The following is a 20313-nucleotide window of genomic DNA, read 5'->3' as shown; positions in this document are numbered from 1 at the left end:
TCTGTGCACCTAAGACATCCCTCCATGGGATGGGACCATGTCCCAAGACTGAACTAAAACAACAGCTTGAATGAATCAAGAATGAATCACTCATTCACTGGTTCACTACATCTTTCCTTTAATCCCAGAACTCGGGAGGCAGAGGCAGGAGGAGCTCTGTGAGTTCGAGGCTAACCTGGTCTACAGAGCTAGTTCCAGGACAGCTAGGACTACACAAAGAAACCATGTCTTGAAAAAAGAATATTTTCTTAATGATTAAAAAAATGTATGTATATGAGTGTTTTGCCTATATGTGCATCACATGCATGCCAGAAGTAGGTGTCAGATTCCCTGGAACTGGAGTCACAGGCAGCTGTGAGACTGTGTGTGGCTACTGGAAACCTGTCCTGGGTCCTCTGTGAGAGGAGCAAGTACTCTTAGCCACTCCAGCCTCTATGTTGCCTTTCTAGTGCACCTACAACAATGAGTTCTTTGATTAAGAAATCACTTCAGAAACTTGGGGTGCCTACACACAATCGGTCTCCTAATATCCTCAAGTGAAGTTCCAAAAGTTCATTCTCATAGTCACTTCCCCACCCCCAGGATATATCTCCTGCCAGGACTAGTCTGGCTCATAGTGTTTCATCTGAATCCATTCTAGCTTTCCTGATCCATTCCTCCACACAGCAGAAGTCTTTAGAATGATGGATCCTGCCCGAGCTCAGGTCTTTGAGTGTGTGTGGTGTGAGGAAACCACTTGGTGAACAATACCTCGAATCCACCATTTTCACCCAGAATTCCCTCTAAGAGCCATCAGAAATCTGGTCCTGCTCTGAGACATGGTGGCAAAAGCCTTTAATCCCAGCATTCAGGAGGCAGAGGCAGGGAGATCTCTTTGAGTTCAAGGGCAGCCTGGTCTATGTGGTGAGTTCCAGGATAGCCAGGGCTAAACGAAAAACAACAACAAGAAGAAGACCTGGAAAGAGGCAGGGGGATCTTGTCCTGTATACTGTGTCTAGGACTGGAAAGCTGAACCTACGAAATCTCAACAATACAGTCGCCTAAACAACACCATGGGCATCAACGTGGATGGGGGAAATCTCACAAAGCCTCACCCCTATATAAAGAACTGCAGGTAATTAGTGGCTGCTGAGAATTAACCTTCTCCATTATTGACCCCCATGATATGCAATCTCAAGTGGTCAGACCTAAACTCTTATACACAGGAGCAAGGCTAAAAGAACTCAGTAGGCTGTGTTTTGTTGTTGTTGTTGTTTGTTTGTTTGTAAGCCTAAAACTAGTTCACTGATGGAAAACGGGCCAGAAGGCGCCTTGGGCACGCCTTCAAGCTCTCATTGGGCAGGACATCCGGAAGGACCCGGTCGAGTCCTCCCTTGCCTGGTTGGGCTACCTAGTGGGAAACAGCTTCGTCTTACCACTCTTCATTTTAAACAAACAAACAAACCAAAAAAGAAAACCCTCCAGATCTCTGTGGTATCGCAAAATTAACAGACGCCGTAGCAAGCTGGGCCCGGAAGGCCTTCGAATTTCAATGATTTAGGGAGACGAGAACGTTAAGAAGGACCGGAACCATTCCTTAGCGGAACCATTGAGGTGAGGCCTCGGGGAGCCATTTGTGGAACGGACCACGTCGGGCCGGGACCAGACTAGCAGACATGGAGGCGGTGGAGCCGGACTCGGAGCCAAAGGCTGCCATCCCTGTGGACCTACGGCGGGAACGGCGACTGGTGTGCGTGGAGTACCCAGGCGTGGTGCGTAACGAGGCCAAAATGCTACAGACTCTGGGCGGCGAGGAAGGCGTCTCTCGAGTAAGTAACTGGGAAAACTCCAGGACCGCGGGAAAAGAACCACGTCTACTGAATGGGCGGGACTACCCGGCGGAAGAGCGGTTTCCTTGGTAACGGAAAGTTTAGGCAGGCTCTAGGGCCTTCTTTGAGCCAGGCTTTGTTTTCTTTCTGTCCTCAGATGTGAGTAGCATGCTTAGCATAAGTCCCAGAAACACAATTCAGCTGTGGCCGCGCTGGGTGTAGTGAGCTTCTCTGACCTTATTTCTCTCGGTAGAAAACCCACGCACAGGAAGAAAGGGATTTCGAACTTTTGCCCCACCTGTAGTTGAAGTTTAAAGTGTTGCGATTCGCTGACATTGTATTCTATGTTAGGCAAGTGCCAAGTGCTTTATTTACATGCCACAGTCCTTGGAACCCCTACAGTAGGAACTGACAACACCTGCGTTTTACAAGTGAACAGATTAAGGCCAGACAGCAAGCTGGGGGGGCTAGAGTGATGCTCTTTATGCCGGATCTTGGGATATTTCTTTAGAAACGTTTTCCCTGAACACCTTAGACCATTGTCAGTTAATATCTGGCTCCTTCCATTGTTGATTCCAATCAATATTTCATTTTGATACACTTATTACCTGTTTATTACTTGATCCTGGGTCTGTAAACTCAGAGCAAGGCCTTCTCTTGTTCACCTCTGTATTAATATCTGTACAAGCCCCCCATTTTGTGTGTGTGTGTGTGTGTTTTATTTTTCAAGACAGGATTTCTCTGTGTAGCTTTGTAGACCAGGCTGACCTCAAACTCACAGACATCTTCCTGCTTCTGCCTTCTGAATGCTGGGATTAAGTCCCCCATTTTATAAAAATTTATGTGACAAACTCATGAACTAGATACTGTTTTTATTCCCATTTTCCAGATAAGGGGACAGGTAAAAAAGGTTAGGCCAGACAATTGCTACAGGCCCAACAGGGATTTGAATTCCTGCCCTACTAGTGTCTGAGCTGCTGCTCCATTTTTTGTGAATGGAAAAGAGCTGATTGTGCTAGTAGAATTTCCATTATTCACATTATGACCTTGACAGAATCCTTATTCTTCCTTACCCCACGGATGCCTGATAGGATGGTCCATCATTCATACATTCTGCCTGGGTTTCTGGAGTACTCTGATGTGCTAGGCCATGTTAGGTCAGTGCTGTGTGCTTTGTGAGAAGGGGATGCCTGAGGAATGAGGCTGGTTTTGTTGTTGTTGTTTATACAGGTGACTCTGAAAGCCAGAAGGTGTTGGATCCTTTAGAGCTTTGATTCAGGTGGTTGTGTACTACAGAATGTTTGGGTGCTGGGAACCAAACTCCAATCCTCCAGAATAGCAGCAAGTGCTCTTAACCTCTGAGTCATCTCTCCAGCCCCCGGGCTTTTCACTTTCATCTTTTCCCTAGGTTGCTCCTGCGCAGTTCCTGTAGGCGCCCTGTCCGGAGTACTGGGAGTTAGGAGTTGAACTTATGCGTGACCTCAAGCCATTGTACATTGTTGGCTCAAACATGCAGAGTTGACACTCATTTCATGCCTCTTATCAGATATGGGGCAATCATTTGTTCACATGTAGGTGGCATGTGCTGAGTGCTTACCATGAGTTAGGCACCACTGTTTTAATTGAATCTTTTTAACAGTATCATAAAGTGGATACTATTCTTAGGGTTTTTTGTTTTGTTTTGTTTTTTAGGGCAGGGGTGGGGGTGGGGGTTGTTTTTGTTTGGTTGGTTTTGTTTTGTTTTTATAAGAAGAAAGAACTGGGGCCTTGAAGGCTATGAATAGTAAGCAATGCCAGAATAGAATGGCCATTACTGTTGATGTAGTCCTCTGGATTGGGAAACACTTGCTTGTGAGACTGACTACTGAATGAATCCTAAAGCAGGCGAGTAGTTTTTGGCAAAGCCTAGTTGGTTCTGAAACTTCTGCCACCTCAGATGCTGTGATGCTGGGAGAGTCCTTTTGTGCCTTACCTTTGATAGTGACAGTTCTCACTTCTTTAGCAGTTATCTCTCACTTATAATCTATTGGAAGGAGACTGTTTGACTTCATTTTCTCTGCTATCAACACTGGGAAACTTGGTTGAAAAAATGAGTTCTTTGGGAATGAAGAGCTAGAAGTAGAACCTGTGCCTCCTGGCCCTTCCTGGGTGACCGTCGGCTGGGCTTTGTGGGAAGAGAAGCAGTGTTCTGCTGGATGCTTAGCTGCTCACCGGTCCCCCTGTCTCCCTTGCATTGTTGCAGATCTACACTGACCCCACCAAGAGGCTTGAGCTCTATTTCCGGCCCAAGGACCCATACTGTCACCCTGTGTGTGCTAACCGTTTCAGTACCAGCAGCATGCTGCTCCGGATCAAGAAAAAGACAAGACGGCAGAGAGGTGCCCTGGGGGCCGAGACCCACCCCCAGGTCACATTCGACTTGGAAATCCTTGGCATCATCTCCACAATTTACAAATTCCAGGGTAACTGACATCTGTAGTGGTACTGGGTGATTTTAGGGCCTAATGTGGAGCCACATGGGAAGTGGAGTAGGGTATGCCCATGTCTGAGGCAGAGCTGTTGCCCATGGTGGAGGCAGCCTTTTCCCTCTCCAGTGAACAGTCCCTCACGGATTGTGGATTCACTCCCTTCCTATCTTCTATTCATACATTTTTTTTCTCTCTCAGAAAAATTAGTGTCCTGATTAGGGCTTCTATTGCTGTGATGAAGCACTATGACCAAAAGCAACTTGGGGAGGAAAGGGTTTAATTTCAGCTCACAGTTCCTTGTGACTGTTCATCAGCAAAGTAGTGAGGGCAGGAATTGGTGCAGAGGCCATGAAGGGGTGCTGCTTACTGACTTGCTCCTCATGGCTTGCTCAGCCTTTCTTATAGAATCCAAGACCACCAGCCCACAATGGCTGAGCCCCCTGCATTAATCACTAAAAAAAGTGCCTCATAGGCTTATCTGCTTACAGCCTGATTTTTGTTTGTTTGTTTTTTGTTTTTGTTTTTCAAGGCAGGGTTTCTCTGTGTAGCTTTGGAGCCTGTCCTGGCACTCACTCTGTAGACCAGGCTGGCCACAAACTCACATAGATTTTCCTGCCTTTGCCTCCCAAGTTCTGGGATTAAAGGCATATACCACCACCACCTGGCTTACAGCCTGATCTTGTGGAGGCATTTCTCAATTGAGTCTCCCTCCTGTCAGATGACTGTAGCTTGTATTAAGTTGACATAAAACTAGCCAGCACACAGAGTCTCTCTACATAGACCTGGCTGTCCTGGAGCTCTCTATGTAGCCCAGGCTGTCCTGGAACTCACAGAGATCTGCCTGCCTCTGCCTCTTGATGCTGGGGTTAAAGGCATGCACCACCAACACCCAGCCTGAGTTTATTTTCTATTTTTGTGTGTATATATGCCACATGTGTGTTAGTGCCTGTAGATGTCTGAAGACAGTGTCCAATTCCCTGGAATTACAGGTAGTTGTGAGTCATTTGATGTGGGAACTAAACTTGGGTCCTTGGAGAATCAGGAAGTGCTTTTATGCCCGAACTATCTCTTCAACCTTTTATACCCTTAAGAGAAGCTAGCAATCTAGAATTCTGTGAGAAACTTTCCAATTTTAAGATAAACTATTGTGTGGGGCCAGATCAGACTAGTGATCAGATCTCTAGTCTGAAACCCCAATTTTTAGAACCTTCTCCCAAGCTGATCTTAAACATCTATGCCAACCCCCCAAATGGTTGAGATTATAGGACTCTGACACTGCCTGTCTCCCCTGTCAAGTCTTGATTGCTGCTGGCTTCATCCTCTGAAGCTTTCCTGGCTACTTGGGTCCCATAGGCAGCTCATGCTTCTTTGAACTACATACCTAGTATAGGGTCCTCATTCAGAATTGCTTCTTCCAGGGAACTCCAGGGAGAATCAGGAAGGCGGGAACTAGAAAGGCAGAGCCAAAGAGCATTCAGTTTGGAATTATGCCTGATGAGCCCCAATGGTTTGTCTGTTATTAAAATTTGAAGTTAGCGTAGAAAGTACTGGGTTTCGCTGTAACAATTTCCTGTACGTATATCATTATAGTTGTTCTTATTCATCACCCACTTTCCACTGTCCCCCACTCACCAATTTCTTTAGGCATGTGCCCTAGCTTCCCTTTGCATCAGTCTCCTTGTCTGTGCACTAGGGGCTGGGCAAGATTCACAACGATGGTGACTTTTAAAGAGCTATATGGGAGGTGCTTGGCAAATGATAAGCACACCTTAGACACAGTTGTTTACAGCTGCTGCCCTAAGGAAAAAGAATCTGAAGAGACTAAATGATTGAGAAGAGAAGGGGAAATCCAAAGAGAAAAAAGGAGACAGAGAAGAGTTTGAGGCCAGCCTAGGTTCCAGTAAAATCGTGTCTTAAACATAAAACAGAAGGAAAGGGGAATAGGACCTAGACCTAGGGTCCCTTGGTAGGTGCTTATTCACCATGAGGATTGTCCTTCCAGGGGGGAGGTGGCTCCTAATATATCACAGTTGTATTTCTCTCTAATTGAGCCAGCCCCTTGTTGCTCAACATGGCCCTGGACCTGCAGCCCCTGGAGCTTGTTGAAAATACTGTATTGTAAGCAGGACACTGTGTCTTATGAATTAGCTCCCTGGACTTTACCCTCCCTCGCCATTCTTCCTGCACTAATTTGCACACCCATCAGAAGGGTGCTGCACAGCTCATTCAGCACTTTCCTGAGAGATTTGGGTGTCAGCACAGCATTGCCATAGCCTGAATGAGAGTGTGCCATCTGTTCTTCTTGCCTTTCCAGGAATGTCTGACTTTCAGTACTTGGCAGTGCACACAGAAGCAGGTGGCAAGCATGTGTCCATGTATGACAGAGTGCTCATGCGCAAGCCTGAGAAGGAGGAGTTCTTCCACCAGGAGCTGCCACTCTACATCCCCCCACCCATCTTCTCCCGGCTCGACACACCTGTGGACTATTTCTATCGCCCTGAGACGCAGCACCGGTAGGCAGCCTCCCACCCCTTACCCCACTCTAGTGCAGCAGAGGGTCAAGGGCTGAGGTGTCAGGATTAAATTCATAAGGCAAGTGTCCTAAGCAGTGGCCTGCTGGTCACAGAGTGGCATTGTTCCCAACAGACAATGAACTACAGGACTTGAGGAGCTCCTGATAAGAAATGGTCTCTTTGGAGCTTGTAGTCACCAATAATGATATTTCCTATGAAATGTCATGTGTGAACATTCCACTCTGACCCATCCCTTTACTGTTTCCTCTGTCCACCTCATGGCCTCCTGGTTCCTGTCACAGAAGAGTTCATAGCTAGCTCAGTAACTCAGCCTTCTGCCATCTCCCTGCAGAAACTCAGCCTGTTTGTCCACCTTGTCACCTCTCTGTCTGCCCACATGGCTGGAGGTTGCTGCCAAGACTATCCAGCCCTTACCTGTTTTCTGGTGCCTCCCTTCAAGCTGACTATGACCCTCCCTGAATCTTGCTCACTGAGTATGAGGTTATATTCTGAGGATGGGCACTGTGTGTCTCAGAATCAGTGGTGGGCATCCCTTGCACTGAGAGTTGTGAAAGTCCAAAATAAGACCACATGTAATTCCAGTGGAATGAGTAATTTTTCACAATCTAGACAGAATGGAGACCTTATAGCTGTTGGAAAGGCAGGTCCTAGGCATTGTCAATTGTGGGTTTTCTCTGGAGGCAGCTGCAAATTGATATAGAGCCCCTTTGTATAAGAGCCAGGACTGACTAATGTGGAAGAAATTAATTTGAACATTCCCAATATGAGATTAATAATAGTCACCATCTGTGGGGAAATGCTGAGCCTGCATTTTGTCTCAGCCTCCCAACAATTTGCCAGTTCCCTGTCATCCTGACTTTACAAGGGAGGTAGATGAGATTTGGGGTCTCCAGGCTACATGGGAATCTCTGAGCCTGGCCTTGCCCAACCCCTGGACCTTGCTCAGTCCTTAATCTGACACTATTCTTTTAATGCTTGTGATATTTAGAAAAAAGGTCTGTTTCTGTAGTTCAGGCTGGCCCAGAGCTTATTGCATCATCCAGGCTGGCAACATCTCTGGCCTTCTAAGTGCTGGGATCATAAACGTGAATTACCATGCCTAGTACCTTTTTCAAATTAGATACACAAAGATAATATTCCTCATTTTGTTGTATGCTTCCCAGAAGCAGTGGTTTGGCTGCCTTTGTTCTCTGCTATAACTTTGGGCCTGGCCTGAGCAAAGTGCTACCAATAGCTGGGACTCAGTTAAAGAATCCCTGGGAAGCAAGGTCAACACACCAGATAAACCAGAGGATGGTATAACTTGAAAAGCCAGCCAATGCTTGTTCTCTGGTGTTCCTGAAGGAGACGCTGGCTGGCTGTGTGCAGACTTCAGAACGTTGAGCTTGGAGTGCTAACGTGGCACATAGTGGTTTCTGTGCCCTGTGAAAAGTGCAGGTGTTGGGATAGATACTGTAGCACAAAAGCAAATGGTAATGTGAGGGAGAGCAGACATTGGGACATTCCAGAAGGTGTACCCAGGATGGCCATTTTGGGAGGGGGTAGGACAGAAACACTTGCCAAGTACTGAAAGAGTCCTGCGGTGACCCAAGCTTGGAGCTCGGTGTCATCAGACCTCATGTCAGGGAGGCTCTGCTCTGGCCTGGAGGCTGTAAGGCAGGACAGAATGTGAGCAAATGGATGGGTGCATATTGTGTGGGTGGGCTGAGGGGCTCCAGACGCCACTGAGGAGCTGGCAGTAGAAATGAGTGGGAACAGAGCACAGCAAGGCAAGGAAGGGTTCTGAGAAACATTCTAGACCAAACCCCAGGCCGTGCAGAAGAAGCGTGAGGAGCTGCTTCCTCCAAAGCCAGGGATTACAGTTAAGATCTCTAGGCTGTGGCAGCAGGCTTAGGTCTCATCACAAAAAGTGTATTGTTCTCTGCTTTAGAAAAGAAAAACTATTGTAGCTGGGTGCTGGTGGTGCACACCTTTAATCCCAGCACTGGAGAGGCAGAGGCAGGAGATCTCTATGAGTTTGAGGCCAGCCTGGTCTACAGAGACAGTTCCAGGACAGCCAGGACTGTTACACAGAGATCTTGTCTCACATATAAAACAGCTTCTGTGAATTGGAGGTACAATAGCATATACCTGTACTCCAATTACCCAAGAAGCTAAGGGACAACACTCACTTAAGCCTAAAAGCTTGGAGCTAGCCTGGACAAAAAAAGAATTTGTCTCGAATGAATGAATGAATGAATAATAAAGCTGCTGGGAGTATAGGTTAATGCACTGGTAATCCCAGCATTCACAAAATTGAGGGTCACGTTGAAAGCCATCCTGAGCTGACCTAAAAACAAAAAATAGCCAGGTGGTGGTGGCGCACACCTTTAATCTCAGCACTCAGGAAGCAGAGACAGGAGAATCTGAGTTCAAGGCCAGCCTGGAGTTCCAGGATAGTTACACAGAGAAACCCTGTCTTGAAAAACCAAACCAAAACTAAAAAAAAAAGGAAAGAAGCTTATGTGCTTCTAGAGCCTTCCAGAGCTGTTCAGTCAGTTGTTTTCCTGTCCCCTCTGTTGTTTTTCTGATGATCAGAGTAAGTTGTGCTTATTAAGAAAAAACAAGTATTATGAAAAGATACAACCAAAAAGAGTAAGTGTCATTGCCTCTTTGCCAAAATCTCTTGTGGGTAGAAGGACAGTACATTGCATGTACAGTGTGTCTGCCATGAGAGTGTTAAACCTACATTGGGTATGATTGCTGTTTTCTTATTTTTTTTCTACTACATTTATTTATCTATTTAGTGAGTATGGGGCGTGGGGGTGTGCGTGTGCATAGGAACATGCGTGTGTGCGTGCTAGTGTGTACTCAACAGTGTGTTGGAGTGCTTGTGGGCATGCCTGTGCCACAGTGCATATATTGAAGTCAGAGGACAACTTGTAGAAGTCAGTTCTCGCCTTCCACTATGTGTGTCCTAGGGTTTGAACTCAGGTCATCAGGCTTGACAGGAAGTTTAACATCCACTGAGCTACCTTGCTTCATTTTTTTTTTTTTTTTCTTTTCTATTTTTGGGGGCGGGGGGGGGGGTGGAGGGTTGTTGGTTTGTTTCTTCAAGACAGGATTTTCCTCTGTAACCTTGGCTGTCCTGGAACTTGCTCTATAGACCACCAGGATCTGCCTCCTGGGTTCTGGAATTAAAGGTGCTTGCCATTATGGGTGGCTGGCTGCCTCATTGCTTTTTCAAAGTTGCATTTTTCTGGTGTGTCTCCTTCTCCTCACAAAGCAGCTTACACCTGTAGTAGGAAGAACAGTTCACAGAAGTAAAACACCTGTGCTACACTCTGCACACAGAAGCTGGCAGGCAGCTGGTCCAAGCCTCTGGAGTAGGTCATGGGTGGGGGCCAGCTGACTTTGGGGCCTTAGGTATGACCCTTCCTCATGTGATTGAGCAGAACCCTTGCACATGGAAAGAACATGCCTTTCTTCCCAGGCACTGTTGATTTTTATGCATAGCTGGCCTTGCTGTCTACCTCAGGGAGATGAGTGTCCTATAGCCTGTAGTTGAAGAGGGGAGGCTGGCAGGGTGTTGAGGCCCTTCTGCTTCTACCAGCAGTTCTCCACAGACTTACAGTCATTGTGGTCAATAGAGCTAGCTGGAGGCAGTGGATGGGCAGCAGGGGCAGCCATGCCACCCTCCCTCCCTTCCCCCTCCTGATACTCCTCTCTGAAGTGAAGGCCAGCTACCTACTTTCCTTCTTGGGGGTGTTGGAGGCTAAGGAAGAAGGGCTTTAAAGCAGGATAGTGTTGTACCTACCTGGAATGGTTCCTGACAGGGCACATTTGGGAAAAAAAAAAAAAACGCACAGACTTGACCCTGTGTTTCATATTTTGTTTGCCAATTTTTTTTTTTTTTTAAAGCTTGCAGATAGTATGTACTCACATAGAAAAGTAAGATAAAGTGCAAACTGGGTGAGGTTGAGGAGGATTGCTTGAATCTAGGAATTCTAGATCAGCTGGTGATTGTTTTCTAAAAAAGTGTAAAGGGGCAGGAGAGGTAGCTCAGTGGTTAGGAGCACTTGTTGCTCTCCCAGAGGACCAGAGTTTGGTTCCCAGCACCCCCATTAAATGGCTCACAATTTCTGGCCTCCACAAAACCCTCACACATACTACATAAACATACAGGCATCTCTGCATAAATAAAAATGAATATATTTTAAAAGGTATGGAAATAAATGAAAAGGTGATGATGTGCAAATGTGCTTGTGGCATGCAGGACATACAGTAAAATGCACTTTGCAGTGCGGGGGGGGGGGGTAGTGTGGAGGCAGAGCTAATGTGTAGCAGGGACTGTTGAAGCTGAGGATGTACACATGGGGGTCCTTGGTACTAATGTCTCTGCCTTCTGTTTCTAGTGGGTACCCTTAAGAGTGCCTCAGGAACACCCACCAAGACATGTTCTGTGCTGATGTATGGACAGTGTGTGTGTGTTTGTGTTTTAAACTATTTTTTAAAGGTTCATAGCAAACTTAGGAAGGTACAGAGATTTATGTACCCCTGGGTATGAGAAACACATCTCACCCACGTCTTACCCTTCCCAGCACACACACCAAGTGGTATGTTTGTTCCAGGGCAGAGAGGTCAGGACATACCACCCCACAGGGTTACAGTTCACATGGGTCCCTCTTGCTCTTGGACACTATGGGTAAAGACATGTGGAACCCTGGCTTAACCATCTGGTTGTATCCTTTTCATTCTCCCATGTTGTCCAGATGCTTCTGAGCCAAGTCATGCTCTGCTAGGTGGAAGGACAGTTGGCTAAGGGATAGTTGCAGCCAGGCCTACTGGGGCTAAGGCCCAGCTCCTGTAGATGCTGTCTGGACACATTTCCTAATCTTGGTGGCCTCAGTTACTTCCTCAGAAATGTCTTCCTTGGAGGGTCATTTGGAGAGTTGAGTGAGTCATGTAATTTGAGTTTATGTCACTGTCCACATATGTGGCTAATGGGCACTTGGATTGTGCCCAGCTTTGTACTGGCTTGAATTTGGTGTGTGGGACTCGATGCAGTTGCATTTGGGAGATCACCACCCTTGTGATGATGCCTTTTTCCCATACCCCAGTCTCTGGGACTTTGAATCCTTGCACTCCTTCAAGGCCACTGGCCCCAGAGTTTCCCTGAGCCACTGGAGACAGTTACTGTCCCTTCTTTTCCTTGATGGCAGCCTCCTGGCACATGCTTCTCCAGCAGGCAATGCTGGGGTCCTCTATCCACTAATCCAGAGAAGGCACACCGGTATGATCTACTGGTAATGCATGTCTGCTGGACTCTCTGCCTGCCTGGCCAGGTCTGTGCCTGGGACAGTAATCCAAGCTCTCTGTCCACAGGGAAGGTTATCACAACCCTTCCATCTCAGGTGAGAACCTGATTGGATTGAGTAGAGCCCGGCGCCCCCATAATGCCATCTTTGTCAACTTTGAGGATCCTGAGGTACCTCTACAGCCTTTGGAGGCTGCAGTACAGACATGGAAGAAGGCCTGCACCAATCCCATAGATCAGAAGGTGGAGGAAGAGCTGAGGAAGGTGAGTCTCGTGCCCCACCCAACCTGGGCCACTTGTTCAGCTCCGCTTTGGGCTTTTTCTAGCATTGGCTGGTTAGCACGGGGGATTTTTACCTCCAGCTGCTACATCTAAAAGCTGTGTCAGAAGCTGGGCTTGCTAGCACAGCCCTATAACCCCAGTAGCAGAAGTAGTGCAAGTAACAGCCAGCTAGCCAGCAGAGTGAGTTCAGGGCTCGCCTTGGCAAATAGAGTATCTCAGAAAGTAAAAAGAGGACTGGGAGACATTGTGCTGGGTCCCTTTGGGGTGTCATTGCTGGAGTGTGACTTGAATGTGAAGCTGGTGTCTAGCAACCTGTACAGAGCTATTAACTTATACCTAACCCATGGAATATGGTCATGTGCCAGACTGTGGTGCCTTCATCCTGGGTTGAGCTGCAGACATGTGACAGGGCACTGTAGTCGGGGCAGTGTACAGGGGGCTGGGTTTCTGCTGAGTCCACAGGCCTAAACAGCAGGTTCTCAGTGAGGCTTTCATGTTGAAGATGAAGTCACACCCTGTTCAAGGACAGGGTCCCTTGGAGACTTTAGCTCTTACTGAATCTCATTTGTCTCTATGGCTCATCTCTGTCCTAGCTCACAGGGCTTCTCTGCCCTGTCTCTCCATTCTCTGGTCACAGTGGCCTTGCACAGCCCTCCTCGGGACCAGGCCATGCCCTTCATCTACTTGAAGTCCCATCTCTAGCACTTGCCTTCCAGGTTAGCAAAGACCAGGGCTCTGGAGTTTTAGCGTATACTCACTCAGCCCTGTTGATCCATTGCCCTGTGAACCATGTAAGGATGAGGACTATTTGATCACTTTAGGACCCCACTTAAACATGCAGGATGTATAATTCATGCCTTTAAGGGATTAGGGGTAGGAGGAAAGAATTTATGAAGGAATGGTAGGTGTGGTGGGTTCCACAGGCTTGTTGAGTCCCAGCCTTCTACCACTGGGACCCAGACACACAAGGATGGCTGGTGTGAGAAGGCCAGTAGCTGTTGTTGTTCATCTCAAACTCTATCCATGATTTTCCCTAGCTCTTTGACATTCGTCCCATCTGGTCAAGAAATGCTGTCAAGTCTAATGTCAGTGTCCACCCTGACAAGCTCAAGATCTTACTTCCCTACATGGCTTATTACATGGTAAGTGACAGCTAGTCTCACACTCACCTTGGTTCCTACCGGTGTGGTCCTTAATCCCTGATGTGACATGTTAGTGCCATGGCAACAGAAGGTAGACATTCCTGCCACCTGACACTCTGAGACAACTTGTTAAAGCTAGTTAAGAGCAGGGAGATGGCTCAGTGGGTAAAGCGCTTGCTGCACAGGCTGGAGGATCCCCAGCACCCACATGAAAGAAAGGTAGGCATAGTGCATTTGTGTATAACCCCAGCGTTGAGTATGTGTAGTGGGCAGATCCTGGGGAATTGTATCTTAAAAAATAAGGTGAATAAGCCAGGTGTTGGTAGCACACGTCTTTAATCCCAGCACTTAGGAGGCAGAGGCAAGTGGATCTCTGGGTTTGAGGCCAGCCTGGTCTACAGAGCTAGTTCCAGGACAGGCTCCAAAGCAATACAGAGAAACCCTGTCTCAAAAAAACAAATGATGATGATGATGTGAAGAGTATCAAAGACAACCAGCAATACGCTCTGGTATTTGGTATACATACAGACATGCATACCTACACATGTGTGTGTGTATATACACACACACACATAGAGAGAGAGCTAGAAAGATTTCAACACTCCCTGGTCCACCACAACCTTCTCATAATGTTTCTGGTTGTGTGTGGATGACTTGAGATGAAGGAGCATTACCTAAGTCATAGATAAGTATTCTGTGCATAGTTTTTTGGTAGTGAGAAATTTCTAAGGACCTGACACTGGGTGAGGCTACATATCACTGCTTTTATTCTTCCTGGAGGTGACAGTAAGAGTCCCTTTATATCTCTAAGGAAAAGTTGGCCTAAAAAGTTGACATGCAATGTCACTTTATCCTCACAGAACTTTGTCAAAGGGTAGGGTCCTGCTTGGTTCCCACTGAAGTAGTACAGGACCTTTGGCCCACCTCACACTCAGTACTCTTCTGGTCTTTAGATAACAGGTCCATGGAGAAGCTTGTGGATTCGATTTGGCTATGACCCTCGAAAACACCCAGATGCCAAAATTTATCAAGTCCTTGACTTTCGAATCCGTTGTGGAATGAAATACGGTAAAAATAAGTTTATTTTCTGTCTTTGTCCCTTTGTGTCCTCTATTTCTAGCAGTCTCCTTTAAAAAAAAAAAGTATGTGTATATATCTATGTATTTGAGTATGAGCACATGCATGTATGCAGTGAGCACTCCTGTGCACACACTTGAAGGCCAGAAAAGAGGGTCAGGTGTCCTGTGTCACTTCCACCTAGTTCTTTGAGACAGAATCTCTTCATGAATGTAGAACACACATTTTCTCAGCTGTCTAGAAGCCAGAAAACCTCAGCAACACACACATGCACACACACGCACACGCACGCACGCACGCACACCCAAAGGTGGGTTGACAGGATGTATGCAGGATGCCCAGCTTGCTGTGTAGATGCTGGGATCCTCCCTTGAGTGCTCATGTGTGCACAGCACCTCTCCAGCCACCATTTCTAGTACTCCCTTCTATTCTGGGGCTGAGTAGGGATGGCTCAGCAGTTGCAGCACATGTGCCTGCAAAGGACCCTATATTAATTCCCATTACCCTGTCAGACAACTCAACAACTGTCTATAACTGTGTCACAGGTCCTACTTAAAATGTTAAGCCCAGGATGCCAGGAAACCCACATAAGGATTTCAGCATGTGGACATTGCTAGATGTGCTGGCGTCCATTCCTTCTGTAGATGGCAGGTGGAGTTGGCCACCTTAAGGCCACCCTGACTGTTGTTCAGATGGGTTTGGCACTTACTTCCCTTCTGTCACATGGCCCTTACATGTAGGTTATGGCTCCAGGGACATGCCTGTGAAAGCGAAGCGCAGCACATACAACTATAGCCTCCCCATCACCGTCAAGAAGACATGTAAGTGGCTGGATCACCTGCATCAGGACATGGCCAAGGGAGGTGGGCAACAAGATGGGAGGCCTGCTGGCCATTCCTTACAGACAGGTGCAAAAGATCAGGCAGGGTTGTCCACACTCCCTCTATACCAAAGCACTGCCTTGCTCCCATGTAGCCAACCAGCTTGTCACCATGCATGACCTGAAGCAGGGCCTGGGCCCATCAGGAACAGATGGCCCACGGAAATTGACCTACAATAAGTACAAGCTCAAGGTGAGTGCCCTCAGGCTCCCGTGGAAGGTCAGGTATGGGGACAAAGTGTCTTTGCAGGGCTCTTGTGACCCTGGGAAGGAACTATGACTGAACTCTGCCTACCAAGTGCCTTTGCATTACTCCCACATCATCTACCCAAGGCCATGGGGAACTAGGGCCATCTGGGCAGAGAGGTGGTGACAAGTCCTAGAGAGGGGAATTTGACACCAGCAGCTATATGGCCACCACTGGTGAGCCTGGCTCCCCTGAGAGCTCTAACTGCTGCTGAGATGACAGGACTCGGGCATAGACATGAGCACAGGCCAGACCAGAACATTTAGGGCTCATCTGTGGGTTGACATATGATGGGATAGACAGTGGTTAGTACATTCCCACACTTCTTCTCCTGACACCTCTATAGTCCTTGGAGAGGCCAAACTAGTGTGTTCTCTACCCTGAGACCCTGCTTGAGTGGCTGAGACAGAAAATTCAAATTCAACAGACAGGCGACATGAGGGAGACAGCTGTCCTCCTAGTGCCATCGTGTCTTGGCCACCAATGTCTTGGGGCCTTATCCTTGACTTTAGGGCTATATTCTAAGTGGAAAAAAGAAAATGATACTCATTAAACCCTGCCTTCCTCTCCAAAAAAGCAGTCAAGGAAGCATGCAGGGCTGCATAGAGTGACTGATTAGAAACAGCTGGGAGGAATAGGCCAGATCCTTTTGTAAGGCAGGAAGGCAGACCCCAGTACAGGCTGGTGGTGGCCCCATGCTGTCAACTGGCAGACTTCCCAGGGGTCTGAGGAGGGTCTGACTGCCTCCACCCTCCAGAACCTCCTGGGGAGTGAGAGCCTCATTTCTCCACATGTGCTGGCCACCCTGGGCCTGGGGACAAGCCAACTCCTTAGACTCCCATGAAAACCACAGCATGGGTGTCCTCAGCACTGTTAGACCCTGAGTACTGCATAACCATCCCTTCTTTTCCCGCCTGTCTGCAGGATTCAGTCTACATCTTCCGGGAAGGGGCTCTGCCACCCTATCGACAGATGTTCTACCAGCTGTGTGATTTGAATGTGGAGGAGTATGTATGAGGGGTCCTGTGCCACTGATGGTCCCGAGGAACCCTGGGCTAGAACTCACTAAAGTGAGACCAGTGTTCTTTGCAGCTCTTCTTGCAGCAAGCTCCAAGGGAGACTTGGCTACTGAGAGTTGGGTGCTGCCATATGTGGGCTATAAGGCAGGAACCACAACTGTGGCTGCACTGTGCCCCGTAAAGAGCAGCTCTGATTGCTAGTAGCAGTCGCTCTTGGTGGAGTCTTTTCTCGAGAGTCCCTTTGATTGACATGGTTCCTGGACACCTTCTGCCCACTTGTTCACAACCAAGTTTAGAAAGCACCTGGAGTGGAGCAACAGCATGGAAAGGAACAAGGCAGTGTGTGGGATCTAGGGAAAGCCTTTACTACTGATAAAAAGTATGCCTGGGTATATACCTGGCACTGTTTGTCACACAGGGCCCCTGTAAGAGCTTCCCCATTGACATCCTGTTGCCACAATGTCCTGCCCATAGAGCTGTGCTTGAACTCTAGCCCATGAGCTACCACACATGGAGCCACAGGCTGGCGCTCTGTTTAGTTCCCTGCCGCAGAGCCCTGCCTCTGGACTCTGCCCACAGCTCCTCTGCCTTCAGGTTGCAGAAAATCGTTCACCGCAATGATGGGACAGAGAGTGTGTGCACGGAGAGAGATGGCTGGTGCCTCCCCAAGACCACAGACCACCTGAGGGACACCATGTCACTCATGATTCTGCAGACCATCCGCTCTGAAAGGCCTGGTGAGAGCCACATATGCAGGAAGGCCTCAGGCGTGTTCCTGACAAAAACTTCAGAGACCCTCATGCTGTCCATTACCCGTGGTGGGAGGGTCCCCTGTGAGCTAGGACTCAGCTGTGACCCTGAGCAGACAAGAGGGAAGGGGTGCCATCTTCCTTTACAGGAATGGTTAGCTCTGCTCATCTCTTCCCATGGGATTTTATGGCCTATGGCCCTGCACTGCATTCCCTAGCTCCTTTCTCAAACCAGTGCCAGAGCTAGCCACTGGGACGGTGGAAAGTAAGGCACTTACCAAGTAGTGGTAATCTACAAAGGGACCTGCAGAGCAATGAAAAGTTTTCGCCAAGGGCTCCTTCCAAGCTAGATAGTGGGCATCTGAGTAGAGGAGGGCTTCTTGACTGTGTATGGGACATGACTCACCCTCTGGGGAGTCCAGTCAAGGCTGTGAACCCTTTCTGGGAATAATGGTGTATGTCCTCTCAAGGTGCATAGGATCCCAGACTGCTTATGTCTCTCCTTAGAAAATGGATTTAAACATGCCTTGTGAGGCTTCACCTTCCTGCATCCCCACCCTCAACACAGTAGCTCTCTCAAGCCCAGCTGCCTGACCTGGTAAATGGGCTCCAGGGCCACCTAGGAAGCCTGCACTGGGAGACAGGACCTTCTTTCTTTCTCGTGCAGCTCTCTTCTCCGACACAGGTAAGGCTGATCGTGGGAAAGGGCAGCTGATGTTTGAGTCTGGAGAGGAGGGTGAGGAAGAAGAGGAGGAGGAGGATTTCAAGCCCTCAGATGGGAGTGAAAATGAGATGGAGACAGAAATTCTGGATTATGTGTGACAAAGCACTGGTCCCAGGCAACCAGGTAAGACTGGTGACTGTCTTCACAAAGAAGCCAGAGCAAAGTCACAGTAGTGAGGATGGCCCTAGAGACAGACACCTCTGAAGAAAGCTGGTGTCCTAATAAACAGACCCTGGCTGTGGTGTGACCCACCGCTTAGTACTGCCTTTTGCTCTGGGACTTTAAAGATGACCCTAATGCCATGTAGATCACCCACGGCCAAGACCAGCAAAAGCCCAGAGGTGGATGTAATGCTAGGGGTACCCATCCTGGCAGAGGTTGTAAATATAGTGACAGATGGTCTGAGGAGCAGGGTTTGTCATCACAAGGCAGCCAGACTGCCCTTGTGTTTGGACACCATCTGTCTGGGGTAGTGTTGGTAAAAGCCAGGCCCAGCCTCAATAGACCTGTTAATGAATTTTCCTGGGTGTCTCATCATGGGGGGGAGGTTAGCGTTGGGAATGTTCCTTCTCACCTGAGACTCTCTAACACCTCATTTGTTCCTTCACTCATTCAGCACATGCTGGTATACCAAGATGGGACAGTTGGGACAGGCCTGTGCCCCCATCTAGGGCAGTGAGGTGAGGACACTGGACAACCAACATCAGGCTGGGCTCAGCCTGACTTGACCAAATGGATCAGCTCTTTAGTTCCCTGGAAACACCCTGTTGTCTCACAGCTTCCTTCTGTGGAACCAGACACTGTCATGTGCCTGTCAAGCTGGCCTCCCAAGCCCCCAGGGCAGCAGCACCAGCACTTGCTGAAGGGTGCTGAACCAGAGGTGCTCCATTGCCTCCTTTCTCCCTGTGGCCTTGTCCCTGGAACAGCCTGCCAGACCCAGTCAAGTCCCAGCAAATCCAAAGCTGAGTGCCTCAAGCCAGCCCATCCTCCTGACAAGATCGAGGGCCCGTTGTTTCATTTGGCCCAGCTGGGCACCCCTGGGAACTTCCCAGCAGCTGGACAGACCGTGTGTCCCCTGCTGACCCTGCTTCCTGCTGCTCGAAGAAAGCTCAGCCCAGAGGCAGGAAGTAGTTCTTCCCTAAAGGCTGGCCAGCCTTGCCTGTACCCCAGAGGGCTTCTCTCACAGCAGCTGGCAGGACACCTCAGCTGGGAGTACTCCTGCCTCTGAGCTGCTGGTCTTTGGGGAGGAAGTCTAGGTTCTGATCCCTTCTACCCAGGAATGTCTTGACTCTGTAGATCTGAGGAAGGTGCTGAGTGAGGGACCTCATGCCCTCTGAAGGCCTTACCCACACAGCCCAGGGCAGTGGCAGTCTTACCTTTAGGTTAGCCAGACTAGAAGGACTTCTGAGGTCTAGCCACATTTGACAAAGTATGGTAATTCTTCTCCTGAATTCCCATGTAAATAAAAATGCATTTAGTATGAAAACTATAACACGCCTTCAGAAGCGCTGTTGTTTCATGCAGCTGGTCACCCATCATCAGACTTCACAGTTACTGAGTCTTGGTGTCTATTTCACTGCTGTATAGTTTTCTATTTGCGATTTGCTGGGTATGTTAGAAAAGACCGTACTTGTCTCTAACAGAACTACAGTCCTTTTTGGCACTTGCTAACCAAGATTCTACAGAGCATTTATTTTAAGCAGTTGGCTCACAGTTGAAGTGCAGGTCCACAGTCTTTGGGGCATGGTGTAGGGTGGAGGTTCAGTAACAGCTGCAGTCAAAGGCAGCATGCTGGCTGCTCACCCTCCTCCCCCAGACTTGGGCCTGCAACAGACTGGGCATAAAGCCCACCCACATAGAGGCTAAGCTGTCATGTCAACACCCACTGATTTAAACAGCATTTCATCTGAAAACAGCCTCACAGAAACATCCAGAATGTTTGACCAAATGTTTTAGGGTTTGTTGTTGGGTGATTTTTTTTGTTTTGAGATAGGCTGTCTCTATGTCTCTGTGGCTGTCCTGGAACTCTGTGTAGACCAGGCTGATGTTGAACTCGGGGAGATCCTTGTGCCTCCAACTCCTGAGTG

At 48.2% G+C, this 20313-nt stretch overlaps 1 protein-coding gene across 2 annotated transcripts; it reads left to right on the top strand.

Moving 5' to 3' along the window:
• The first annotated feature begins 1597 nt into the window (after window positions 1-1597).
• Window positions 1598-19067, top strand: Gtf3c5 (general transcription factor IIIC subunit 5). Of its 2 annotated transcripts, none has more exons than XM_051184982.1 (12): window positions 1598-1808; window positions 4051-4270; window positions 6591-6789; window positions 12175-12370; window positions 13426-13530; window positions 14484-14598; window positions 15348-15428; window positions 15583-15680; window positions 16659-16741; window positions 17348-17490; window positions 18188-18349; window positions 18843-19067. In XM_051184982.1, exons 1-11 carry the CDS (start codon window positions 1656-1658, stop codon window positions 18322-18324), a joined length of 1530 nt encoding a protein of 509 aa, XP_051040939.1. In that variant the 5' UTR covers window positions 1598-1655; the 3' UTR covers window positions 18325-18349; window positions 18843-19067. The 2 variants fall into 2 exon arrangements, with proteins under 2 accessions (XP_051040939.1, XP_051040938.1); XM_051184981.1 differs by having other exon boundaries at window positions 1599-1808; window positions 18170-18349.
• Window positions 19068-20313: the final 1246 nt, after the last annotated feature.

The sequence above is a fragment of the Phodopus roborovskii genome, unplaced genomic scaffold, assembly GCF_943737965.1.
Source record: "Phodopus roborovskii unplaced genomic scaffold, PHOROB, whole genome shotgun sequence".
Lineage (NCBI taxonomy): Eukaryota > Metazoa > Chordata > Mammalia > Rodentia > Cricetidae > Phodopus > Phodopus roborovskii.
Note: the sequence above shows the minus strand (reverse complement) of the source record. Positions and strands in the feature narration are given on the sequence as shown.